Below are 25893 nucleotides of genomic sequence, written 5' to 3' on the forward strand. Positions count from 1 at the left end.
CAAACTGCAGCATGAAAAGCACCTTTAAAAAGCCATAGAACCACTTTCAACCTGAACTGTACCCTCCCCACACTTCAGGTTGAACACCACCTTGGGCATCCATGCACTCAACACCTTACATTATTTGAAAGGACGGAATACTTAACTTTTCAAACCACACTACATGCCTTCTGTCAGCTACAGCCCAGTTACTGTGTTATTTGGCCCATGCGCGATTATATGCCACTATGAACAATGGCCTGTTCCACAATTAAGACTCCAAATGTACATTGCATACCATTCCCTTCACAATGTTTGAGGGGAAATTGGTTGACATGGACCTGCATTCAATGACAGGAGCAATTCAGGCTTGGAAATGATTGTCATGGGGAAGAGTTTCATTTGTCACGAGCCACAGTCAGATACAGTGTTATATGGCTTCACATGGTACACAATCCCTTGTCGACAGTCAGACCATGTTGATACACCAACCAGTTGGCAGCCACGGTGGCTACTCGATCTTTGAAAAAAAAATTCCCTGAAAATTCCATATTTGGGGAGGAAGATGGTGTCATGAAGCTCCTGATAAATTAATGGTGAGCACGAGGGGGGTTGTGGCGCCCCTGCAACACTAATGACTTTTCTTTCCTCTCAGCTGAGCTATATACCAGACATAGCCAGTAGTTTAACCACAGTTTTTAAACAATAATAATTTATATGGAACAATATTTGTATAATTAACACACTTTGAGATGATATTTATTTTATAATCTGTGATTTATAAAACTCAATGAAATTCAATTTCAGTGTTAAAAACACAGAATTCCTTGAGATCTTTTTGAAATTCCTGAAATTCCCTGAGAATTCTCTTATTTTTCCAGGTAAAATTAAATTCTCTGGGAATTCTAGATTTTCCCGAAGAATCACCAACCTTGCAACTACATTCATGGTGACATCATGGTTAAGTCAAAACATGGTGGCACCTTTTTGCCATTCTCTCATGTCTTGGCATCATTCCATAAAACCCACTGGTATATACATGCCACTTCACTGCCAAGATCCAAGTCAGCAGTTAAAATGTGACATGACATTTTTATAAAATGAAATTTCCCTCTTCCAGGCTTCTTCAATGACTAAAGACATTTGTGTGGTTTAGTAGTATCCACTGTGGGAGATATTACTACGAGGCGTGTTTTTTATGTAAGTACCGTTTTAAAACTAAAAAAAGACGTGCTAAGATATCTCAATAATTTTATTTTTACATGAAAGCCTGTACCTTAATCTATGCACTGACGCCATTACAGTCTGATTCTTCCTTGTTTACGTTGTGTACTGAGTGTTTAAGATGCCTCCAATAATCTTGAGTCCTGCCGTCTGTGAAGTACGGGCTGTTACAAGATTTCTTAGTGCTAAAGGCCTAAAAGCGATCGATATTCATTGTGAGATCTGTGCAGTTTACGGAGAAAACATTATGAGTGATGGAATGGTAAGAAACTGGGTGAGAGCATTTAAATATGGCCGCACTAATGTGCACGATGAACAACGGAGTGGGTGTCCTTCGGTCATTAATGAAAGTTTGGTGCAGGAAGTGGACAATAAGGTGAGAGAAAACAGTTGCTTTACAATTTCCTCCTTGCGGAATAACTTTCCTAATGTTTCTATTAGTGTTTTCTATTGCATTGTGACCGAGCACTTGAATTACCGAAAATTGTGCGCGTGTTGGGTACTGAAAATGTTGATGATGTGCACAAAACCAAATGTTTAGACAGTGCATTGACTTTCCTTGCGCAGTACCACGACAATGGTGATGCTTAAGCCAAATTGTTACTGGTGATGAAACATGGGTGGCCAGCGTCACACCAGAATCAAAGAAACAGTCCATGGAAGTTGAGCAAGGGCATCGTTTTGCTGCAAGACAATACCCGTCCCCATGTGGAGAATCAGACCAAAGATCTCATCACATCTTTTCGATGGGAAACTCTAAATCATCCTACGTACAGCCCCGATCTTGTGCCCAGTGACTACCATCTGTTCCTGCACTTTAAGAAACACCTGGGTGGTCAGTGCCTTCAAGACGATGATGAAGTCAAAACAGTGGTGATGCAGTGGTTAACAAGTCAGGCAGCAGACTTCTATGAGGAGGGTATTCAAAAACTGGTACAATTTTATAAGTGCCTCAATATTGACGGAAATTATGTAGAAAAGTAGATTAAGGTAGAGGCTTTCATGTAAAAATAAAATTATTGAGGTATCTTAGCACGTCTTTTTTTAATTTCAAAACGGTACTTACGTAAAAAACACACCTCGCACAATACGTGCAGATGAGAGAATGTCTTGTACCTACCTCGTCTACAAGGCAAGACAGCAAGTGAGCATTCCACCTACTGTGAGGGGCCACCTGTTTCTTAGCTTTAAGGTTTGAAGGTGTTCAAATGATAAGGAGAAAAAGAGGAAAGGTCATGGCCACAACAGATGCCATGACAGATGACTGTCCAATTAGAGAGAACTTCTTGTCTTGATATCGCCCAAGCTGGATGTTTTAATAAAAATTTGTCAACTCACATTGTATACGAGGTTGTTTTTTGTAAGAGGAAGTGTGAGTACAGAAAGTTTAAATTTCAGCCGATTAAGTCATTCAAGTAGCTTGGAAGACAATTAATTCTCTCTCTCAGCACCCATCCATGCATAAGGGGACAAAGGCCAGTGAAGACTACTGTAACAGTCGGGTGGAACTGACTAGCAGGGACACTTCAGCAAACACCATGAAAGGCAACTGAGAGAAATTTACTAAATAAATGTATTAACATTTAACATCGAAGGGTCACAGATCACACTCAGGAAATTTAATACCGATGCCATAAAAAATAATCTGTTCTATTCCACAGTGGAGGATCACATTACTGCCTTGTGCCAGTTCTACATCACCTGCAGTGCTCCAAAGTGATAAATGTGCTTTTTTAAGGTGTTGTCCAATAATATTCTGATGCATTTATGAGCATCCACGTGGGAATGAACCTATTTAGATCCTTATATAGAAAAATAACTATGCTTTCTCCAAGATAAGAGTTCCTACTGAGATAAGGAAACTGTGATAACTGAAGTGTAGCTACATAGGCTGAAGGTTTGCTCTAAGATATATCAACATCAGTACTGGGTTCACTATTATCTGACTACACCAATGGTATATGGTCTGAAAGTTAAGAGTGCTGTTGAGTTTTATTTATTGTTCTGTTATCCCCTGCAACATTCTCCTCAAGACAATATTAAGTAGCATACCTAGATGGAGATTTGTTTTGTTTACTAGATAACAGTGTTACGGTACTTATATATGAGTGAGAAGTGGTTTATGGATGCTAGTGCATTACATGTTTGCGTATAGCAGCCTACTTCTGCATAGATACACTTTTGTTACTTGTTCTTTATGGGGTTGTGACAAAATATATTACAAATTTTGGTGCTTTCCTGGTCTTTCACGTCAACACTCCGCCCCCCACCACTATCCAAAATTATTCAAACGCTTTACTCCACACTTAATGATTCCATTAAAGGCAGCACAGTGTTCATGAGACCATAAAACTTGTAAGAAGTTCTTTTCCCAGTATCAAATTCAGAACATATAAGTGTATTAGATACACCGAGGTGACAAAAGTCATGATATAATGATATGCACATATAATACAGATAGCAGTAGTATTGCACACATAAGGCATAAAAGGGCATTGCATTGGCAGAGCTGTCATTTGTACTCAGGCGATTCATGTGAAAACATTTCAAACGCAATTATGGCAGGATGACGGGAAAAACCAAACGGAAAACAGAATGGTAGTTGGAGCTACGTGCATGGGACATTCCATTTTGGAAATCATTATGGAATTCAATATTCCGAGTACCACAGTGTCAAGAGTGTGCAGAAGTACCAAATATCAGGCATTACCTCTCAACACGGTTGACACAGTGGCCAACGGCCTCCACTTAATGACCGAGAGCAACAACTTTTGCATAGATAAGTCAGTGCTAACACAATCAACACTGTGGAAAGTAACTGCGGAAACGAATGTGGGATGTACGCCTCACATATGTTTAGGACAATGTGGCAAAATTTGTCATTAATGGGCTATGGCAGTAGATGACAGACACGAGTGCCTTTCTAATAGCATGGCATTGCCTGCAGCCTGGACTCGTGACCATATTGGTTGGACCATAAACAACTGGAAAACTGTGGCCTTGTTAAATGAGTCCAGATTTTAGTTGGTACAAGCTAATGGTAGGGTTCAAATGTGGTGCAGACTCCATGAAGCCTTGGACCCAAGTTGTCAAAAAGACACAGTGAAAGATGGTGGTGGCTCCATAATGGTGTGGGCTATAGTTACATTAAATTAACTGGGACCTCTGGTCAAACTGAACCAATCACTTATTGGAAATGGTTAAGTGCGGCTACTCCGAGACCATCTGCAGCTGTTCATGGACTTCATGTTCTCAAACAACGATGTAATTTTTATGGATGACAATGTGCCATGTCACTGGGCCACAAATGTTTGTGACTGGTTTGAAGAACATTCCAGACAATTCAAGTGAATAATTTGCCCACCCAGATCACCCAACACGAATTCCATCAAACATTTATGGGACATTATTGAGAGGTCAGTTCGTGCACAATATCCCACACTGGCAATACTTTCACAATTATGGATGGCTATAGAGGCAGCGCAGCATGGTTCAATAATTGATTTCTGCAGGGGACTTCCAATGACTCGTTGAGTCCACGACACGTGGAGTTGCTGGGATAATGGAGGTCTCACGTGGTATTAGGAGGTATCCCATGACTTCTGTCACCCCAGTGTTCCTACACATGATGATAAAGTGTGCATAAGAAGGATAACTGTTATTGAAATAAATATATACCTTATCATACTACAAGAACAGTTGTTTAACGGAAATGCGTAAATTAATAGATGCCAGGTGATAATGGGACAAGCTCTCTTAACACTTATGTTCCATATATATCATCAAACCATTTATGAAACCAAAAGACAGCTGTTGCCCAAAAAGTTCACAAGATGATGACAATAAATATTGTTATGCAGTAGATGATACAGAGCCAATGCCAATGCAATATGTACTGGTCTCACAGTTCCCATGAATTATGAGCCAGTCATTTGTGGATGCGGAGCTGCTGCCCAATACCCTACTAGACATTTTCATAGGGTTCTGACCAACAGGCAAATTTGGTGGTTACGACATCTGCATGAGGCTCACTATCAAGCTCCTCAAATCACAGTAGCATGATTCTGGCCTTCTAACACAGGCAGTTATCCTGTTGGGAGATGCCATCAATGTTCAGGGATGACGTCAAGCACAAAGGGATGCAGCTGGTCTGCAACAACATTCACATCGTCCACAGTTGTCATGGTGCATTTGATTACTAACACAGGTCTAATGGAAGCCCAGATGAATGTTCCCCATAACATATTATAACCCCTACAGGCCTGGGTCTGTGGCATGGCGCAAATTTCAAGCAGTTGTTCGCCTGAATTACAGTGTATCGAGGCATATACAGTGTCCTGGAGCAACAAGAAACACGATCCATCCAACCAGGTGACATCTCCATATCCTTGGTCCAATCTCTATGCTCCCTTGCCCACTGCAATTTCAATTCACATTGTCACTGGGTCAAAATAGGAGCATGTCACTGTGGTCTGCTTCAGACCCTAGTGTTCAGTAAATGTACTCTGAATGGCACATTCGAAAAACTTGTTTGTACATCAGTACTGTACTGTCAACAGATCTATCACATGTCGTGATCTATCCTGCTTTATAGTGGGGAAGCCTATAACTTCCACGTTCTGTTGTCATTTACACTTGGTTTCACAAACCATCAACTTTTCATGGGTGATCATGATAGTAACACACCAACAGCTGACCAGTTTTGCCATTTTTGAGACGCTCATTCCCATGTGCTAGGCCATCACAATCTGCACTTTTTCAAATTCACTTTCCCCATTTGTCTCCTGTACCATTGCTAGAATGATTCCCTATTTATTTCTGCTCCACTTACAAACCTTCCTAACCACATCACATGCCCTCAACATCACCATGTGGCACTCAGTCTCACATTGGGTACGGGTCATAACATTTTGGTCATCAGTGTATGAGCTCCTTTAACACTGGTTGTTTTCTGAATAATGACTAACTGTTCAGTAATTGTAGCTAACAAACTTACAACCAAACTATCAACTTCCAATTCAAGTGGAACCTTACGCAACATTAAAGTTAAGTCTGTCATAAAACTTATATTTCACAAATAATAAAATATAATTGACATCATTCTAAATACAGTAATAATATAATCAAGGCAGTGTTTTACTTCATTTCTGAATACATGCTTACAGTGAGAAAAAGTGTGCTTCAAATGAAGTAGCTGTGCATTTACAAAACATGCCCTAAAATTACCCCAGACAGTGTTATCTTTCTTCCTGTCTGGACTAAAACAGGAGTGTCAAAACAAAACAGCCACAACATGAAGAGCCAAATGCACATCTTAACATTGTGCTATAGCTGTTCAACATACTGACAATGATTTTCTGCATATTCCGCGAGTTCATATATCCAGACAGACTAGACCAGTGAACATCTGAAGAAATGAAAAAAAAACTAAAGACTCAACTCTTCCAATAACAAGCTATTCATATACAACTAGCAGAACTGAAAATGTGCACATTGGTATGGAATCTGTACTTTGTCAACAGAAAATTGTGAATAATAAAGATACAGGTACAGGTACATTAACATAATGTTCTTACATAACAACCTTAATTTCCACCTGCAACACTAACCAGAATTTCAATTTTGTCAGACTTTTATGTATGCTATTTTTCACTCCAGCATTGATTTCTTGTGTTCAGACTCACTAAAACCAGCTTTCTACTAATCTCTTTGCTGTTTAGATTACATTGGCATGAAAAAATCTGAGTCTTTTTATTGAGGCCATCCTGTACTGAAGATAATATAATGTTCAAGTTTGGCTGGATGCGATTTTTTCAATGAAAATTTAGTATTGTTCCACTTTACATCCTGTTTGCTGAACTGTTGTCTTGAATAAGGCAACAAATGACTGTCTCCTCCTCACTTGATTATTGCTGTACGGAAATGTAATACTGCAGCTTAGACTTCTTTTGAATAAAATACAAATAGCCTTTTTATATACACTCCATATATTGCCCATCAGTGTATACATCAACTAGATAATATCAACCTTCTATTACACAAAAACGTCAAACAAAAAACCTCCACATGCAAGTCACTTCAAAGGGTGAATGAATCTGAATGACACTTCATTCATTTTCTTAAACATCGTTATTATTGTTAAGAAAATATGTATTCACAGAGGGCTTCATGCTTTTCCGAAGTAGACCAGGGATACCAAGAGTTTCTATGTTTTCACTCACACAGGTACTTCCTCTCGCAAAGTTACTGCAATTGCTATCCCACCTTTAAGACTCACACCATCCCTCAGCACAATTCTCCACATGCACATAAAATAACAAATCCACACAATGTCTGTGCTCTTCGCTACAATAACTTGTTATGGGAGTTTTCATTTGTAAGTATCATTCATCACTAAGAATACATGGATATACACATCATTCCTCTTGAGTGGTATGGAGGATCACAGTACCTTGCCCTGGGTATGTGTGGTATGACACATTGCCAGTTGGCTTCTGTCTTGGGGCTCTTCTGACAGTGTTTAGTGATTTTTCTAATATTTTCCCAGCAAGAGTGGGTAGTGTTCTCACAGGCTCACCCTTCTGGTGGCAGGCAGGAGTTGAATCTGCAACTGGGAATTAGTCTTACCTGTTGTGCTAAAATCTGGGGGCTTTTCCCTGGTCATTACTGCTGTAGTTCTCCTCCTGATACCTGCAACAGTCATTCCCAGCTGCACAGGAATCCAGGATTCTTGACTTGAACCTTTCTTCTTTCTTGTTGAAACTAATGTTATGTTTGTGAATTTTTATGGCTTCCCTGAACAAGTGAGTATGGTAGCTCTTCTCCACAGGGAAAATGTCTGCGACAGTGAATTTTATTATATAGTCTGTCTCACACAGTGCATGCCACACCACAGCCAATTTCTCCACCTATCCCAACCAGCAATACTGTTTATGTTAATTGATTCTGGTGCTGTTGGGTCATCCAGTCTTTCCAACAGACTTTTGCACATGTAAACAACATGTGGTACATTTGTGACATTATAAGTGGGGGCCCTTTTGCCCTTCACCAATTTCAGCTACTCTGATCTTGGTTGGTTTGAAATACTCTTTGTGTCAAGTTTGTGCCATTGTCACTTTGCCCAGTGTTATGTTTTGTTACACTTCTTATGTAACTGGTGGAGTACCCATCAGTCATCGGAATACTTTCAAAGTATTGGATCTTGTGTTTGAGGTGCTGCAGCTCACGTATTCGTGTTGCACATTAATCATTCCTCCTTTCTGGCTCAGGTAATGATTTGACAATTTGTGCAGCTATTGGTCTGTTCTGTTTCACAAGAACAAAAGGTTTTCTTCAGTTCCATGCAAAATTTAATGCAGACGCACAGCTCCTCTAACTCTGCGATCTCGAAATTGGCAAATTGTGCGACACAATATTCTATTCAATACAGAACTGAATAATAACCAACAGACATACAACAATGAAACTTATGGCAGTTACACATTAATCTCAGGCGTGTGTAGGGATGCCAACCACATTTCGCTCCAACACACCATTGGCGCGAAATAACGAATTTTCTGGAACTTTTTGAACAGACTTCGTATGTGTCAGTCTTTCCCACATGTAACTGTAGAATGCAAAGTGTTTCGCCAGTTTGTACAATGGTAGACTAAGTTCTTACAGTCGGTGTTTCGGGAAACCATCTTTATGGAATTCTGGCAACCTATAAAATCAAGGTGGTAGGGCGTCGGCTTTGTGAAGGTTTCTCTGTATGCCCTCCGAAAGAGAAAGCACCCAGGTTAAAAAATTTACATTCCGACTAACCCGCTGTCTCAGATCTGTTTAACTTTCTATGTATTGTCTGGTCTAGTATGTCATTTATCTTTTATTCACTATCTTCAGTCTTCATTACAATACCACAGTTTCCTTATCAGCAGGGAGTATCAATATGCTCTCGTCAGCATTAAGGCTCTCAATAGCTTGTAACTCCTCTTTTCAAGTTACATATTGGTTATTTTGTTCAATACAATTTCCTACCTGTTTCTGTGCACATTTTTTTATTTTGTTTTTTCACATGGAAAGCATCTGATAGTCACTCCAGTGTTACCAATGATATCTTCCATAGATAAATGTCTGGGGATGATAACAAAATTCCCTCCTTCTTGGACAGCCAGCTCCTCCAACATAAATGGTTGCTCGCTTAGGTTATCACTGTGATTGACGTGTCAGGAAACGGCATGTCATTCTGATTTTCACATACTTCAACATTTTTCTTCTGTCGTTAGGTGTTGTGGTCATGATCGTTCTGCATGTTCCAGTGAGTGCTGCTGTTGATCTTATCCCACTTGTCTTGATGCTTATTACCACCACATTGACAAATGTCCAAAAGTTGCTCATCAGTTCTTGTGAACTATCTCCATGTTGCATGAATTTGCTCACTAAGAATACTTCATTCCATCCTGTCAGATATTTTGCACCTGGCCAGTAGTGAACAGGTGCTCGCATTTTAGAAACTTTCGTGTGGTTTATTCACCCTGGCACCGTGACTGAAAGGCATCTGCGGACAGCAAAAGAACTTTCTTCTTCCTTCATTGGTTAAAGTGTCATTACTATCTTGAAGCCTCCTCTCCCCGGAAGCATAGTATAAAACTGTTGAGGCTTTCATAGCCACTTGATGTATTGCCTGTTGGCTTCTGTCTCAGGATCTTTGGCGTGTGTGTGACAATTTTCTTTATGTTCTGCCAGTAGATCCTGGATTTCTATCCTGCAGCAGATAACCAATGCAGGTACCGGGGGGAAAACTACAGAGGTAATGACCAGGAGAAAGCTCACAGATGTTGGCGTAACAGGTACATAAAAGTCCAGCCTGGGGCTCAACTTCTGACAACCACAAGCGATTGACAGTGACCCTTTGACAATTCTCACCCCTTGTGCTGGCAAAGCATCAGGAAAATCATTAAATAAATGTAAAATGAAGACCCCCCCCCCCAAGACAGTAGCCATCAGGTAATATGTCAACAAATGGCCATACAAGCCTCCACAATTCTGTGTGGTACTTCCATTCCTCTTACATTTAAAATAGCTATGCAAAAAGAAATAACAAGAACTACATTTTACAAATTTCATCCCTTCGGTGAGCATGACTGCAGCAGTTAGCCGCAAGATTTAGCTTTCTGTTAATATCAAAGACAGTTTTATAATTGGGTGCATGTCCAAATACGTATTTGTTATTCATAACAACTTGCTACATTTGTGCAATTCACGTTTACAGTGGCTTGGTTGCTATTGTTGTCTGGAAAGTGAATGTTGGGTCTGCAGTCTGTTTACCACTATGTGGCTTCTGATTTAAGTATTTTCTATACTTGGGTTTTTCTCTCGCTTCAAGGTAATGTTTCTTTTATTTGAGTATGTAATAAATATTCAAATGAAATCAAAGTTCCCATATGAAATTTTCATTATTTATTTTTTTTTAAATCTTGGATGTAGTTTTACAAACAATATCTTACCTTATAGACATTTGTTTCATTAGGTCTCAGAAAAGTGTGGAAATGGGGAAAAGAATGCATTTTACAGGTACTGTCAAATTGTACGTACTGAGGACTAAGAGAAGAATAACTGACAGATTCATGCGAATCTGGGCTGGAAGAAGAAGTTATTGAAAAAGAAAACCACAGCAGTGACTCTGAACAATCAACAGAGGTAACAGATTATCACATGGTTGAAGAGGGGTGACAACAAACAGATGATTACCATTTTTACACAGGAATATATGAAACTATTTGGATAAGTGAAGCACTTCCTCCTCCTCCTAAAACCAATGCCAAAAGCAACCTGAAAGTTTTGCCAAGTTCACAAGCAAGTGCTATAATTATGAAAAAAGAAATTGATATGTTTTATCTATTTATTACTGATGCGATGATTGACAACACTGCGGGAAATACAAATCAATACATCCAGAATAGTACATGATCGGAAGTTCAATATTAAAGAGAGAGAGACTGCATACACAACACAAAACCAGGGATAACGGCTTCTTGGGTGCATTATATCTAATAGATATAAGGAAATGAGGGCACACGAATTGCTGTGGGATTCAGATGGCACAGGAATGATTGTTTTCTGAACTCTCTTCACCTGTAAGTGCTTTCACTTTCAGCTTTCAGCTCTTAGGTTCGACAACTTGGGCACCCGGAATAAGAGAAAACAAAAGTGAGAAACTAGTGTCTATTCAGGACTTCCATCACGAATTTGTCAGCAACTGACTTGCTCGCTATAGAGTCAGCTAGTTTGTCACTATTGAAAAGATGTTGCATCCTTTCAGAGGACCCCGTGAATTTGTACAGTATGTCTCCAATAAGCCTGCAAAATATTGGATCAAGATTTATGTCTTGTATGATGCCAAAACATTTTATACCCTGAACTTTGAAATCTCTTGTGGCAAGTAAATGTCTGGTCCCTAGCTGAAGTCTAACAAGCCTGATGACATTGTACAGAGGTTGGCAACACAATTGGGAAAACAAACTGAAATCTTATGACTGACAATTACTACAGTAGCTACCCGCTGGCTGAAAATCTCCTCGGCACAGTATTGACTTTCTTGGGATCCAGGAAGAAAATTAAGAAAGAAATTTCTCCATAATTCCATGAAAATAATACCACAGAAGTCCAATCACGTCATTTCAGTTTACAAGATGATTTTTGTTTGTCCTTGGCTGCTCCTAAAGGAACAAAGCTGTAATTTTTTTTTATTGACAATGCACAGTACAATAGACCAAGAGACTAAGAAATCGATAGTGAATTTAGGCTACAATGCTACCTAAGCGGGAGCAGACACTAAGGATCAGATGCGCTCATCCTACAGCACTTCCTGATTTACGTGACTATGACCTCTTGCACTTTTTGACAGACATCTAGGTATTTCCGGGGTAAATGCAACAATTATTTTCAAATTCAACAATGCTCATAATAAAGGAAGAAGATGAATTTTTTGAAACATCTTGCTCTTGGCCTGATGGAAGAACATTTAAATCAAGGAGTGTTACTTCAAACAATTACCAAGGACATTCATGCCTTCTTGACCAAGTATAAGCACGGAGAAGAGCAGACCATGGACCAGCAAAACCTGGAATTTGTTACATGTGTGACAGGCATAAAAACAACAGAGCAAAAACAGTACGCTAAAATGCAAGAAAAATGTATGCAAGAAACATAGTGTCACAGACACAAAGTGTATGCAGTGTGAAAGTGAGTTGCAGATGGAAGCTAATTTATTCACAATTGTAAACAAGAGTGGGAGCTTCTGAGTTCTCAGTTTCATAATGTGTTCTCTTGTTACTTTCTTTTCACATAATTCAGTGTAATTAAGTTATTATTTTTTTTAAATAAGTGAGTGAGGGAGGGGGGGGGGGGGGACAAAGACTATTGGCACCTTATAAATTACAATGACAGACAGTTGTGAAGGCAAGAAATAAATAAAAGATTATTTTTATAGAGGCAAGTAAAGTTGCATTTGTTCCTTGAAAATGCAGCTACTGATCATAATTATAAATATTATAATTCCTAATGTTAGAAATGTAACTCTAATTGTGGTGTAAAAGCAGCAAGATACCAAACACTGAAGTTCCAAAGGCGCACCCACCAAAGGGTAAAATAAATCCCTTTGTCCTTGCCAGAGAAAGATCACTCTCATTCTTGAGTCTAAGTGGCCTGCCTTCCTTTCCAACCTTCCCCAACCTATCCATCCAATGTCCTTCGGAAAGGAACTAATGGTTCTGAATGCTAGTAATAGTTTCACTTTTAAATGTTTATCGGGAGTACTGTAATTTTGCATTCTGAAGATAAGTACTGACCAGACATTTTTCTCTCTGTGTGTTTATAATTATTGCTTGAGACAATCAAAAATTTTTTATTCCTTATGATAGCAACAATAAAAATTTGTCATCTGTAACTTAATATCACAAATCCACATATGCACACAGACAAATTATTCTGAATTTCAACCAAGTACAAGCAGTGTCCAGGACACACAATAAACACGAAGGAATCACTAAAGTCTCGTGTCTATATTCTCTACCAATTAACAGGAAGGGTAGAACAGAACAGAGGAACTTTATTAACTTTACATGACGTGCATGAGTACACTCCACTTTGACTGTAAGAGACAAGTTAAAATTATTTCCAAGACTGGAGACTACGCCTGGTACCTGCATTTAAGCCTTCTAAGAATGTAGCCCAAATCTTGTGGATTTCCCTTCCCAATACAGGGCTCAATATCTCAACTTGACAACTGCCGTGTAACTGACGTATGGCAGATATAGTCACTTCAATGCTTAAAAAGTATATCTGACCATATATCCACCACTTTTTTTTTTTTTAATATCGATGAAAAGTCAAGTAGCTGTCATGGCACCTAATGTAAATTTTTTGTGTATCTTACAGGAGCTGTGTCAAAGCTGTGACATGGCCAAATATTTTCTTGTAAAGAAAGATTCAACTTTTAATCTCCAGAGGTGTTTTAGGTAACATTGAAATGTAAAAGAGGGACCAGAAATGCAGCAGCTTGAGAAACATCTTATCCAGATTAAAACAAAGGCAATGATACAAAGACACCTCTATCTATCAAGTGGGAAGTAATACACCTCTCTCATTTTCTCTAGTTTAAGAAAACAAAAATAAAAAATAATCATTGATTCCTCAAGTCAGGATATTTCCAATCAGCCCATATTTTAGATAAATAAAATCAAGAATGATCGTAGATTCAGCACCCAGGTGTCACAATATGCTATAAAGTTAAGTTTGGACCACGAGCAGCATTATAAGCCACAGTATAGGCCTCGTCATTGTTTAGGTTTAAATTAATTCTTCCCCTCTTCTAGCTTCTTGGTAGGCGAGGACAACATAGAACTGGACTCCTGATAGATTTTTTGTCATGAAAGCACTATACCATGGTGCGAGATATTTCCATTAGTGTGACTTTCAGAATTGAATTTACCTATAGGCTTATGCTTTTCCCTGAGATGATCCTTATAGATTCTCATACTACAGTGATGAATGTCAACTATATGGTGCAATGATCCCTTCTTGCACTCTGTCAGTGGTGCTTTTGCATTCACTAGCCAAAATGCTTCAAGATTCTCTGCAGGTGTCTGTACTTTAATCTTAACAGCACTGGCCACCAATACCATATTTCAGAATGACACTGAGGACACTAGGGCAAATGATCAACTCTCTCTTCGCTTGGACTCTAAAATCTAGAATTCTCTTAAGTCACTTCCAGAGTGGATTTTGAAGGTACCACTCTCCTCTACACAACCTGGACTTACTGCAGACAGCCAAATTTGAGGTATTCCTATGTATAAAGCATCTATAATAATCTTCTGCAATACTGAAAAGGTATACAGCACCACTTCATCTAAAAATTACACAAATAATGATTCGGTGCTCATCTCCCCATTCTTCTAGAGCCCTCCCACCTGAAAGTTATTTTAGATACAAAGTCACGAATATTCTCTCCAACTTATTTCCTTACACTAATGGTATCCCACACACACGCCCACGCCCGTGCCCACGCGCGCAAATGCAGTTTCAGGCAACTGAAACCACACTGTGAACAGCAGCACCAGTGCATGATGGGAGTGGCGACTGGGTGGGGATAATGAGGAGGCTGGGGCAAAGAGGGGGAGGGATAGTACAGTGGGGATGGTGGATAGTGAAGTGCTGCAGGTTAAACGGAGGGCAGGGGAGAAGTGGAGAGGGGAGGGAGGGAGTGAGTAGCGGAAAGGGAGAGAAATAATAAGACTAAGGGTGATGGTGAAATGACAGCTTTGAAGTGCTGGAATAGGAACGGGGAAGGGTCTGAATGGGTGAGGACAGTAACTAACAAAGATTGAGGCCAAGAGGGTTATGGGAACGTAGGATGTATTGCAGGGAAAGTTCCCACCTGCGCAGTTCAGAAAAGCTGGTGTTGGTGGGAAGGATCCATATGGCACAGGCTGTGAAGCAGTCATTGAAATGAAGGATATAATGTTTGGCAGCGTGTTCAGCTCCATGGTGGTCCACTTGTTTCTTGGTCACAGTTTGTGAGTGGCCACTCATGCAGACAGACATCTTGTCCATTGTCATGCCTACATAGAATGCAGCACAGTGGTTGCAGCTTAGATTGTTTAGCTTTTGGAACATGTGACTGGCTTCACAGGCAAGGTAGCCCTGCCTTTGATGGGATAGATGGTGTTAGTGACCAGAATGGAGTAGGTGGTGGTGTGATGATGTCCAGGACAGGTCTTGTGTCTAGGTATGTTGCAGGAGTATCAGCCATGAGGTAAGGGATTGGGAGCAGGGGTTGTGTTGGGATGGACGAGTATATTGTGTAGGTTCGGTGGTCGGCGGAATACCACTGTGGGAGGGCTGGAAAGGATAGTGGGCAGGACACTTTAAATAAGAAAGGTTTGCTAGAATAAGTTTAATTTCTATCCTGAAAAATAGTAAATATTTATTTTAATTATGCTCTCTATTTTTCATTCACCAAGGCTAATGTTTTGGGATATTGCTTTATGATTTAAGCATTTTGTGATTTTCTTGCCCTTCTTATTTGATAAGAAACTGACCTGGCTGCTGCTTTCAAGATTGTATGTTCTGTGACTTGCCAGGACTAACGTATTAAAAATGCAGGAATCCATAATCCTTATAGGACAAGTCCTATTCCAAATTTACCTGCAGAAGCAGACTCCTCGTGGTCAAATAACCATTCAAGCTCCAGAAGTTTCTTATCAATGGTCTTTCCAGCAACAATTAACTTCCTAACAACAACCTTACAGAAGTCACCCACAAGTGACAAAACTGTGCAGTATAAGAGCAATGTAGCATTTAACAGACCTAAGTGTATCTGGGCAGCAAAATAACTGATGATTGCTGAAGTAGGGAAGGTATAAAATGCAGACTAGCAATAGCAAGAAATGTATTACTGAAGATCAGGAATCTCTTTAACATCTAATATAAATTTAAGTATATACAGCCTGTATTCTCAAGACATATTGAGTCTAACCTGTATCTATGATAATGATGTAGGCCAAAGCAGTGAATCAAAATTTGTACCAGCTTTGAGATTCGAGCCTGGGTCTCCTGCTTACTATGCAAATGTACTGTCTGTTTTGCCGTACTGGTACTACACATAGCACAGTTGCATGTATGTGTCCCTCATAAATACAAATTCCAACTCATGCCTCAGCCCATTGCTATTCCCCTTCTTAACTCACAAACATCCTAAGGTAGTCTGTGCAGCTGTGGTATCTGTAGAGCCAGTATGGCGTAAAGGATACTGTATCTGCTTAGCAAGCAGGAGACCCAGGTTTGAATTCTGGTGCTGGTACACATTTTCATTCATTGTTTTGGCCTACATCACTATCATAGATAAATTTAAGTATTAGGAAGGCTTTTCTGAAGCCATTTCCCTGGAGTGTAGCCTTGTACAGAAGTGAAATGTGGATAACAGGAAGTTCAGATAAGAATAGAATAGAATGTGGTTCTGTAGACAAATGCTGAAGGTTAGATGGGTAGACTGAGTAACAACTGAAATTGAGTTGGCACCAAATCTGAACTGTGGGTGGTGGGGGAAAGGAGGGGGGGAGGGTGGAGGAGAATATGGTACAACTTCACTAAAAGAATGAATTGGTTGATAGGACACATCCTGAAGCCATAAGGAATAGTCAGTTTGGTAATGGAAGGAAGTGTGGAAGATGAGAATTGTATATGGATGCCAAGTCTTGAATACACGATGCAAGTTCAAAGAGATGTAGGTCGCAATTGGTACGCAGACATGTAGACCCTTACAAGATCAACCAGCACGGTGAAGTGCATCAAACCAGTCTGCACCAAAGACTGGACCAACAACAACAACAACGTATGTGTGATATTAACATACTGAAGCAGGGTAGGGTCAGAGTGTCACCATCGTTGTTGATGTCCAGGATGTTTGTAAACTTAACTATTTGTATCCAACTTTTCACTCAAGACTATTTTTTAAGAACAGATTTTTTAACTTTTTAAATATGTTGCTGGATCTTAGCTTAGTATGTACTGTTGAGTACAAACAGGGACACGCTATTAGCTGTTCCATCCCCCCACCCCCAAGAGCATGTCTTCCCAATGAGTTTAATATATTCCATGCTGAACCCTACGCGATTCTGAGAGCTGTGGATCAGACGAGGCATGATGAGGGGCCGACATTCCCGATGTGCTCCAATTACTTCAGCGCTTTGCTCACCATGGAGGATATCTATGCATGCTGCATGGACAGACAACACACGTCGCGGAACTATGAGTGTGCCAACTGGTAAGGAAGGGCGACTCATTACAGTTCATGCTGGCTGTATGAACAGTTTTGTGCTCAATGCTATGATAATATTGCAGGAGGGGGTGGGGGGGGTGGGGGAACCACCACCCATGAGGAGATGATACATTCAAAGACTGGTTCGTTACTTGTTTGCTATCAAACGTCAGTCCTTGTAGTGTTTTTGTAATGGACAATGCGCTGTACCATTCAGTACAATTAAATAAGGCACCAATGGCTTCTGCAAGGAGAGAGGATATAGTCAGCTGGTTGAAAGATAATAAAATAGGCTTTGAACGGAATATGCAGAAAGCACAACATCTGGAATTAGTGAAACGATACAAGCCACGGAAAAGGCATTATACGATTGATATACTAGCAGAGAGCCACGGCCACAGAGTTATACGTCTTTCACCATACCACTGCCGTTACAGCATAACTGAACTCATATGGGCTCAAACAAAAACAGACGTCATGGAGCAAAACAAAACCTTTACGTTGAGACACACAGAGGGCTGGTAAATGAGGCTGTCATACGAATAACGCCAGAAAATTGGAAGAACGTCGTGAACCATGTGTGGAAAAAGTTTACAAGGTCAAACATAGAAGAAAGTGTAAGAGAAGAATCCGTTCATAATACTGTAATTTCTTTATCAGACGATGAGGACAGCAGCAGCGAAGATACAGAAGACTATGTCATCATGACAAGAGATGACCAATCAGACGTCTATTATCTTGGTGTTTCCGTTCTCCCCCAGAAAAAACAGAGGTAACATCCTTATTCAATATTTTACATGTAACATTTGTGCAATTTGCTTTACCTTGTTAATGTTGAAAATCTGATTGTGAGTAATTTTTATTCTGGCTGGAACCATAGACATGGTAATTTTTTTTAATGACGTTAATGCCATTTGACGGTAATAATTGTGTTTTACTGTTATATGATCCAGAATTCAGCCATAGGCCAGTTTGAAGTACAGTAACTTATTTTATGCCAAAAAAGATAGACTGGTATGAAATACAGTAAAATCTGAACCGTATAACAATAAAATAAAAATTGTTGCAGTCAAATGGCTGTAACATCATTAAAGAAAATATTTACGTGTGTGTTTATGTAAGTTGACAAACACCGGTAGTGCATGTTAAAAAATATTCCATCAAGGAACACATTGGTTAGCAAAATGCTGCCCCTACAGGAATGCTGCAATGAATGACGTGGCATTGTTAGGCTCTGAAGGAGCCGAGTGTTACCATGGGTCGAAGTGTGGGATGGAAACGTCTGTCACCCAGCAACCCCCGCCGCTGGCTCACTGCCCGTCCAATCGAATACTGGCAACTGCACTGCCAGCTGTCAGAGCTGGTCTCTTGACGTATGGAGTATAGCTACTGAGAGTACCTGATATGACAAAAGGGCAGAAGCTGTTTTGTTAGCAGATACGCCCCCAATTTGAAGTGATGGTGAGATGAATGTGAGCCTTGTTTTAAGATTTTGTGTTGTGCCTGAGCTTTGTGCAGAGGATGGTTAGCCCATCCAGTTAATATATGCATCATCAGTAAACCAACTGTTGCCAACTCACAGCTGTGCTTTTTTTGACCCTGTCTGCAATTTTACATATATTAACCACATTCATTTCTGAAGACTTGTAAGGACTTTTATAACCACAATGTTGAGCTCATTAAACAAACAAACAACTACACAACAAATGTGGAACATTAAGCATCAGAGCCATATACTTACACTGGTGCAGCATTTCCTTGTCTCCCTCCAAATGCTCCCCATCCAACTCCTGATAGATTCACAATAAAATCTTGAATTAGGTGCTCTATAGGTTCCAACTGACGAGTTCTAAACCTAAAATGTAAAAGAGCACATTAGCAATTTGAAAACTGAAGTACTACTTGAACAGAGATGAAAAACCTGCATACTAATTTCAACAGAATTAACTGGTGCTGGGTTCACAACCAGACTATCAGAATTGCTCCTGTAATTCTTGTTACAAAATTAGTATGCAAATGCTACTCTTCTGGCTTATATAGTACTGAAAGTATATTCGGAATAATAAAACTAGTATATGAAAGACACAACGTAAGCATAGCCAGATTATATCAGGAAACATGAAAATAATCAAAACTTAAGGACCGAACTTTATTCATACTAGAGACACCAGCTGTATTAAACTAAATAACATGGGGGATTTAAAATCATGTAACTGCAAGATAAATTTTATGTTTAAATGGGAAGGTTATTAACATAATACACTAATTTGTCCAGAAAAAGGTAAAAAAAATGAGACCCCAAATCAAGCACATAGATCCAGCAGTTGAGATGTGAAACCAATGATAAAAATATTGCTGGAGTCTACGAAATAGACAGTTGCAAAACATGAAATCACAATCAAGATTAATATAGACTCAATGCAGATGGAATCTGTTTATCAGTTACACCTTAGAAACACTATTTTTTCGAAAACCTAGTTTATAATTCAGGTTTGTAGCCAACTATTCAATGTTAATATTTTGGCATTGGATGACAGTACTTACATTTCTATCGCGAATTTCTTAGTTTTACTGATGAAATACTTCCACCATTTTCTAATCTTGAAACTGACAATATTTTTAATGCACTAGTTTGAGGAGTTTTAGATGGGTGGAGGGAGAGGGGAGGGATGGGGATGACACGAGGCTAGTAAAAGTTATCAGCAAAGGGCAGTGAAAAATCCATTTAAGTTTGATTACCATAATAAGTAATAACATGAGATTGATTTCCTAATTTACACACATTCTTCAAGGTACGAAAATAGGTCCAAGTTTCTTATTGTTCTTCATAACTTTCTGTGTCTCTCTTCTCTTACTGGAAAGCAGCAAATATCAAAACTTTTTTTGTTATTGTGATTGTGTGTGAACCTATTTTTCAACCTCTAACTGTACGAGTCAGCACTGTAATAAGTTTCATTAAATCGATCAACTTAGGCACCTGAACAGTCTACTACAGACGAGTCCTTAAATCCACCACAAAGTTACGTATGAGGTCTATCATGAAAGGAACATGATTCATGCTCATAAATTTATGTAAGTGTCACTTATGTTGAATTAATGGTAACTGCCTTCAACATAAGACCTACTTCTGTTCATGAACGTCAGTCACTTTTTTCCAATATTTCAATGTATGAAACTAGTCACAGCGTAAAGCTGAAGGTCTAAAAACAGTTGCAAAACAGTAAGTTACAACAAAGAGTTCCTCAGAAATGCAAGCATTCTTGTTTCTTTTGTGTTGAACTAATATGAGAGGATAAATAGACATGTCTGTTAATGACAAAAATAGCTGAGTGATCAGCGTGATGGAATGCCATCCTACAGGCCTGGGTTCAATTCCCGGCTAGGTCAGGGGTTTTCTTCGCTCAGGGACATGGTGTTGTGTTGTCTTCATCATCATTTCATCCCCATCCAGCACGCAGGTTGTCCAATGTGGTGTCAAATGTAATAAGACCTGTAAGGGGCCTCCTGGCCAATGATGCCAAATGCTCATTTCCATTTTATACCGTAAAGATGAGACACCAAGTTGCAGATAGCCACAACAAAAAGACAGTTACACAGTGAGATTTCGCCTATAGCTTTCTTCAGAAAAGAAAACACACACACACACACACACACACACACACACACACACACACACTAGCAAGCAAGCACACGTCCACACGCATGACCGCTATCTCCAGCCACTGCAGATAGAATGCAACCCGTCGCGTAGAATGAAAGCGCAATCCGGACTGGGGCAGGGAAGAGGAAGGGATAACAGGGTATAGGGGCAGGGGAAGAGCATTTTCTGGCAGAGTGTGCAGGGACTAGATGGCATCAGGATATGGCTACCAGGTGCAGCTTCGGGAGGCTGTGGAAGAGGGAGGGAGTAGGGGCAGGGGCTGGGGCAGGAGCAGGAAAGGAAAGGAAAGGAGATGAGATGAGATGAAAAGGGGAAATGTTCAGTGGACACACAGGCAGAGAGTAGCGCACAATGGGGGTGAAGAAACTTGAATTGGGAGGAGGTGATAGGACAGAGAGAGCAGAAACTGTTAGGTGGAGGGTGCAGGGACAGCAGGTTACCATAGATTGAAGTTGAGAGTGGGGAATGTGTTTTAAGGATAACTCCAACCTGCGAAGGTCAGAAAAGCTGGTGGCAGGAGGGAGGATCCTGATGCCCTGGATTGTGAAGCAACCACTGAAATCAAGCATATTAGGTTCAGCTGCATGTTTTGCCACAGGGTGGTCCACTTTGCTCTTGGGCATAGTTCGGCAGTGGCCATTCACCTTGGAGGACAGCTGGTTGGTAGTCATACCAATATAAAAGCTCTGCAATGATGCAGCAGAGCTGGTATATGACATTCCTGCTTTCACAGGTGGCCTGGCCTCTGATGGCGTAGGATAAGCCTGGGGTAGCAGTGGAGCATAAGTGCTGGATGGGAGGATTGAGCAGGTCTTTCACCAGGTCTTCCACAGGATACCCAGAATCACACATCAATACAGTGAATATGGTAAATAAGGAAGCGGTCATTCAGAAAATCTCTCAGTGTAATAGTAGGAAGAAGGGAGCAATGAAAGAATGAACCACGAAAATTCAGAAGACATAGTCCGGTTTACTGGTATGTCTGAAACAGATGAAGGCACTAGAGCCGAAGTATATGGGGTACAGCCTAGACTAGAGAGAGCAATCTCTCTAGTGAAGCTGGATACAGTGTTGTGTGTGTGTGTGTGTGTGTGTGTGTGTGTGTGTGTGTGTTTGAGGTTTACGGGCACTAAACAACGTGGTCATCAGCGCCCAAACGCATAAAAACAGGAACAGATGCAGTGAAGGGACTAAGACGGACAGCAAACAAGGAGAACGGCTAAAAGACACAGACCTGACGCAGTTCCACATCCTCACAGACAGAAGCAAAACAAGAGGAGAAGAAACACACTAAAAAAGGAAAGGAAACACAAGGAAAAGAGAACAGAAACCGAAGGGAAACAAGGAGGTAATCGTAACTGGCGGACCTCTTACCTAAAACCTGGATAAGCCAGTGACCCAGCAGCACATTAAAACCCTCTCCCTAAAATCCGAGGCAACAGATTGGACAGGACACAAAACCGTAAGACCTTAACCACAGTCGTTGCATCGTCTTGCAAAATAGAGGGCACATCCGGTGGCAAGGAAACCACCGCCCTCTGGTCAGAGAATAAAAGACAGTCAAGTAAAATGTGACGGACAGTAATCTGGACGCCACAAGCACTGCAGATTGGGGGGTCCTCCCGCCGGAGTAAAAAACCATGCGTTAAGGGACTGTGCCCGATGCGGAGGCGAGTGAGGAGAACCTCATCCTGCCTGCATGACTGGTAGGACGTACGCCCTGGCCGCGTGGTGGCCTTGACCAGACGCAGCTTATTGTCACCGACTGCCAGCCACTCCTCTTCCCATTGACGCATAACACGAAAACGCAAAAGGGAGGTAACAGCACGGAGGGGGACGGCACATTCAACAACGTGAGGGAGGGAACATGCATCTTTGGCAGCCACATCCGCCAGTTCGTTTCCCCTAATACCCACGTGCCCCGGCTCCCAGCAGAAAGAAACCTCCTTCCCCTGCCGTTGCAGGTGGAGTAGGGCATCATGGATGTTCTGGACGATCGTATCCGCTGGGTACAAGTGTTGCATGGTCTGAAGGGCACTCAGGGAGTCAGAACAGATGAGGAACTTAAGACTGGGAACACATCTCATCTGCTCCAATGCCCGCAAGATCGCAAACAATTCGGCAAACGCCACAGGAAGTCTTAACTTGACGACTCGATCAGGGAAAACAACAGCACAACCAAGAGAGTCCCCCTGTTTAGAGCCATCCGTAAATACTGGTACATGGTCGGGATGCTGGTGTAAAATATCGGAAAATAAGGAGGTAAAAACAAACGGAGGAGTGCAGCTCCTCCGGTACTCTGACAAGTCTAAAAGGACGCTGGGCCTCTGGAGCAACCAGGGAGGCAGGCGGGTAAAACCTTGTCGTTGGAGGGCCACACGCTCCACACCAAGGGACTCAAGCAAATGCTTGGCACGAATCCCAAATGGTCTCGTTGCCCTGGGACGACTGGAAAAAGAGACGTTCCATAGGCGGTAGGGCAACGGTAGAGTACGCAGGGGAGGTAGAACAGGCAAGGAATTGATACAACCGGCACACCATGAGGAGTTTCCGCCGGATGGCGAGCGGCGGTTCTCCTGCCTCAGCACACAGGCTGGGGATGGGACTGGTACAGAAGGCACCAGTGGCCAGCCTGATACCCTCATGGTGTACTGCGTCAAGAATCTTCAGATACGAAGGCCTTGCTGACCCATACATAGTGCAACCATAGTCAAGACGCGATCGGACAATAGCCCTATAAAACTGCAGCAGACGCGCCCGATCTGCTCCCCAGGACCGATGGCTCAGACACTTCAAAATATTCAGTGCCTTCAGGGCCCGCACCTTGAGGTCTTTAAGGTGAGGCAACCACGACAACTTGGAATCAAAAGTGAGGCCCAGGAACCTCACAGTGTCTCTAAAAGGAAGAATGGTGTCCCTCAGACGCAATTCAGGGGAGGTAAAAAGATGTCGAGAACGATTAAAATGAACACACACACATTTGTCTGCAGAAAAGGTAAAACCCGTCTTCGCAGTCCATGCCTCTAAGCGCTTTATCGTAAGCTGCAACTGCCGACTAGCAGTGACAAGACTGGAGGAAGAACAGAAAACAGCAAAATCGTCCACAAACAAGGAGCACTGGGCAGGACTCCGGATAGTGGACGTGATACTGTTAATGGCGACAGCAAAGAGGGTGACACTTAAAACGCTTCCCTGAGGAACACCATTCTCCTGCACGTACAAATCAGATAGTACATTACCAACCCCATATCGAAAGAGGCGGTGGGAAAGAAAGGACCGAATGAAGATGGGGAGACAGCCACAAAAGCCCCACTCATGGAGTCGATTGAGGATAAGGCGGCGCCAAGTAGTGTCATACGCCTTATTAATGTCAAAGAATACACCTAGACAATGCTGGTTACGTAGGAAGACCTGCTGGATGGCCGCCTCAAGCAGGGTCAAGTTGTCTATAGTGGAACGACATCTCCGAAAGCCACACTGAGGGGCTAAGGAGCTGCCTGGTCTCGAGCAGCCAAACCAGGCAACGGTTGACCATGCGTTCCAACGTCTTCCCGACACAGCTTGTCGATGCAATACTTTGATAACTACTGGGATGCGTTCGGTCCTTCCCCGGTTTGAGGAGGGGAATCAAAATCGCCTCCCTCCACGAGTCAGGGTACCTGCCGGATAACCATATCTTATTAAAACAATTCAAGAGAACTTCCTTCGATGGCAGCAACAAGTGCTGCAGCATGCTGTACCAGATTTGATCATGACCAGGCGCAGTATCATGAGCCACAGACAGCGCCGAATCCAGTTCCCACATTGTGAAGGGGCAGTTGTAGGGTTCAGAATTTGGAGACCAGAAGTCCAAGTGACCCCTCTCGATGGCAGGGCGGTAACGGCAGAAATCTGGATCACAGTTAATAGTGGCAGTAGATTCTGCAAAATGCATGGCCAGTGTCTGGGCAATGTCTCTCGGCGCCGTGAGGAGACATCCTTGATGCAGCAATGCCGTGACAGGTAGTTGGCTGAGTTTCCCGGAAATCCTCCTGATGGCTTCCCATACTTTCGTAGAACTAGTGGAGTGGGATATGGAGTTCAAGAACGATTGCCATGACCGTCGTTTGCTCTCTTTAATCACTCGCCGCGCTTTGGCCCTTGCCACCCGAAAGGCCGCAAGATTGTCAGCTGAGGGACGGCACTTAAAGCGGCGCAGAGCTGCACGGCGGGCTCGGATGGCTGAGCAGCACTCAGTGGTCCACCAAGGGACAGGACGCCTCTTGGGATGACCGCGGGATTGACAATTCAGCAGCATGGGAGATCACGGCTGTAACATGGTCTACCCATTCGTGGATGCTGGCACGGTGTTCCAAAACAGCCAGTTGACTGAAAAGTGTCCAGTCAGCTCTGCAGAGGTGCCACCGGGGCAGCACTGGTAATGCAACAGCCTCATCCAGGAGGCGAATCCAAAGGGGGAAGTGGTCACTAGAATGGAGGTCAGCAGCAACCTCCCACAGAGCAGACCAGAGCGCTGACCAGTCCCCAGCTCAGGACCCCGGGGTCGCCAAGCCCGTACTCAGCAAATGAATGCTGAGCCCCTGGGGGCGATACAGTGTTCCAGGTGGAAATGCTGGCTATCAAAGTATGCGCAGAGGAGTATTTGCATAGATGCTATGAAGATCTTAACATCTACATTTATCCAGACAGACAACCAGTTCTTAAACCTCTATTACCCCTCTATTACGCT

General features: G+C 41.7%; 1 protein-coding gene across 1 annotated transcript in view; it reads right to left on the bottom strand.

The window, feature by feature from the left end:
- The window catches only part of LOC126198585 (E3 ubiquitin-protein ligase Iruka-like), a 135920-nt gene that overhangs the window by 32823 nt on the left and 77204 nt on the right, over positions 1–25893 (bottom strand). Inside the window, exon 4 of the mRNA XM_049935026.1 lies at positions 19245–19358. Within this exon, the coding sequence (XP_049790983.1) occupies positions 19245–19358 (114 nt within the window). The remainder of the gene's footprint in view (positions 1–19244; positions 19359–25893) is intronic.

This window comes from Schistocerca nitens, chromosome 8 (genome assembly GCF_023898315.1).
Source record: "Schistocerca nitens isolate TAMUIC-IGC-003100 chromosome 8, iqSchNite1.1, whole genome shotgun sequence".
Classification (NCBI taxonomy): domain Eukaryota; kingdom Metazoa; phylum Arthropoda; class Insecta; order Orthoptera; family Acrididae; genus Schistocerca; species Schistocerca nitens.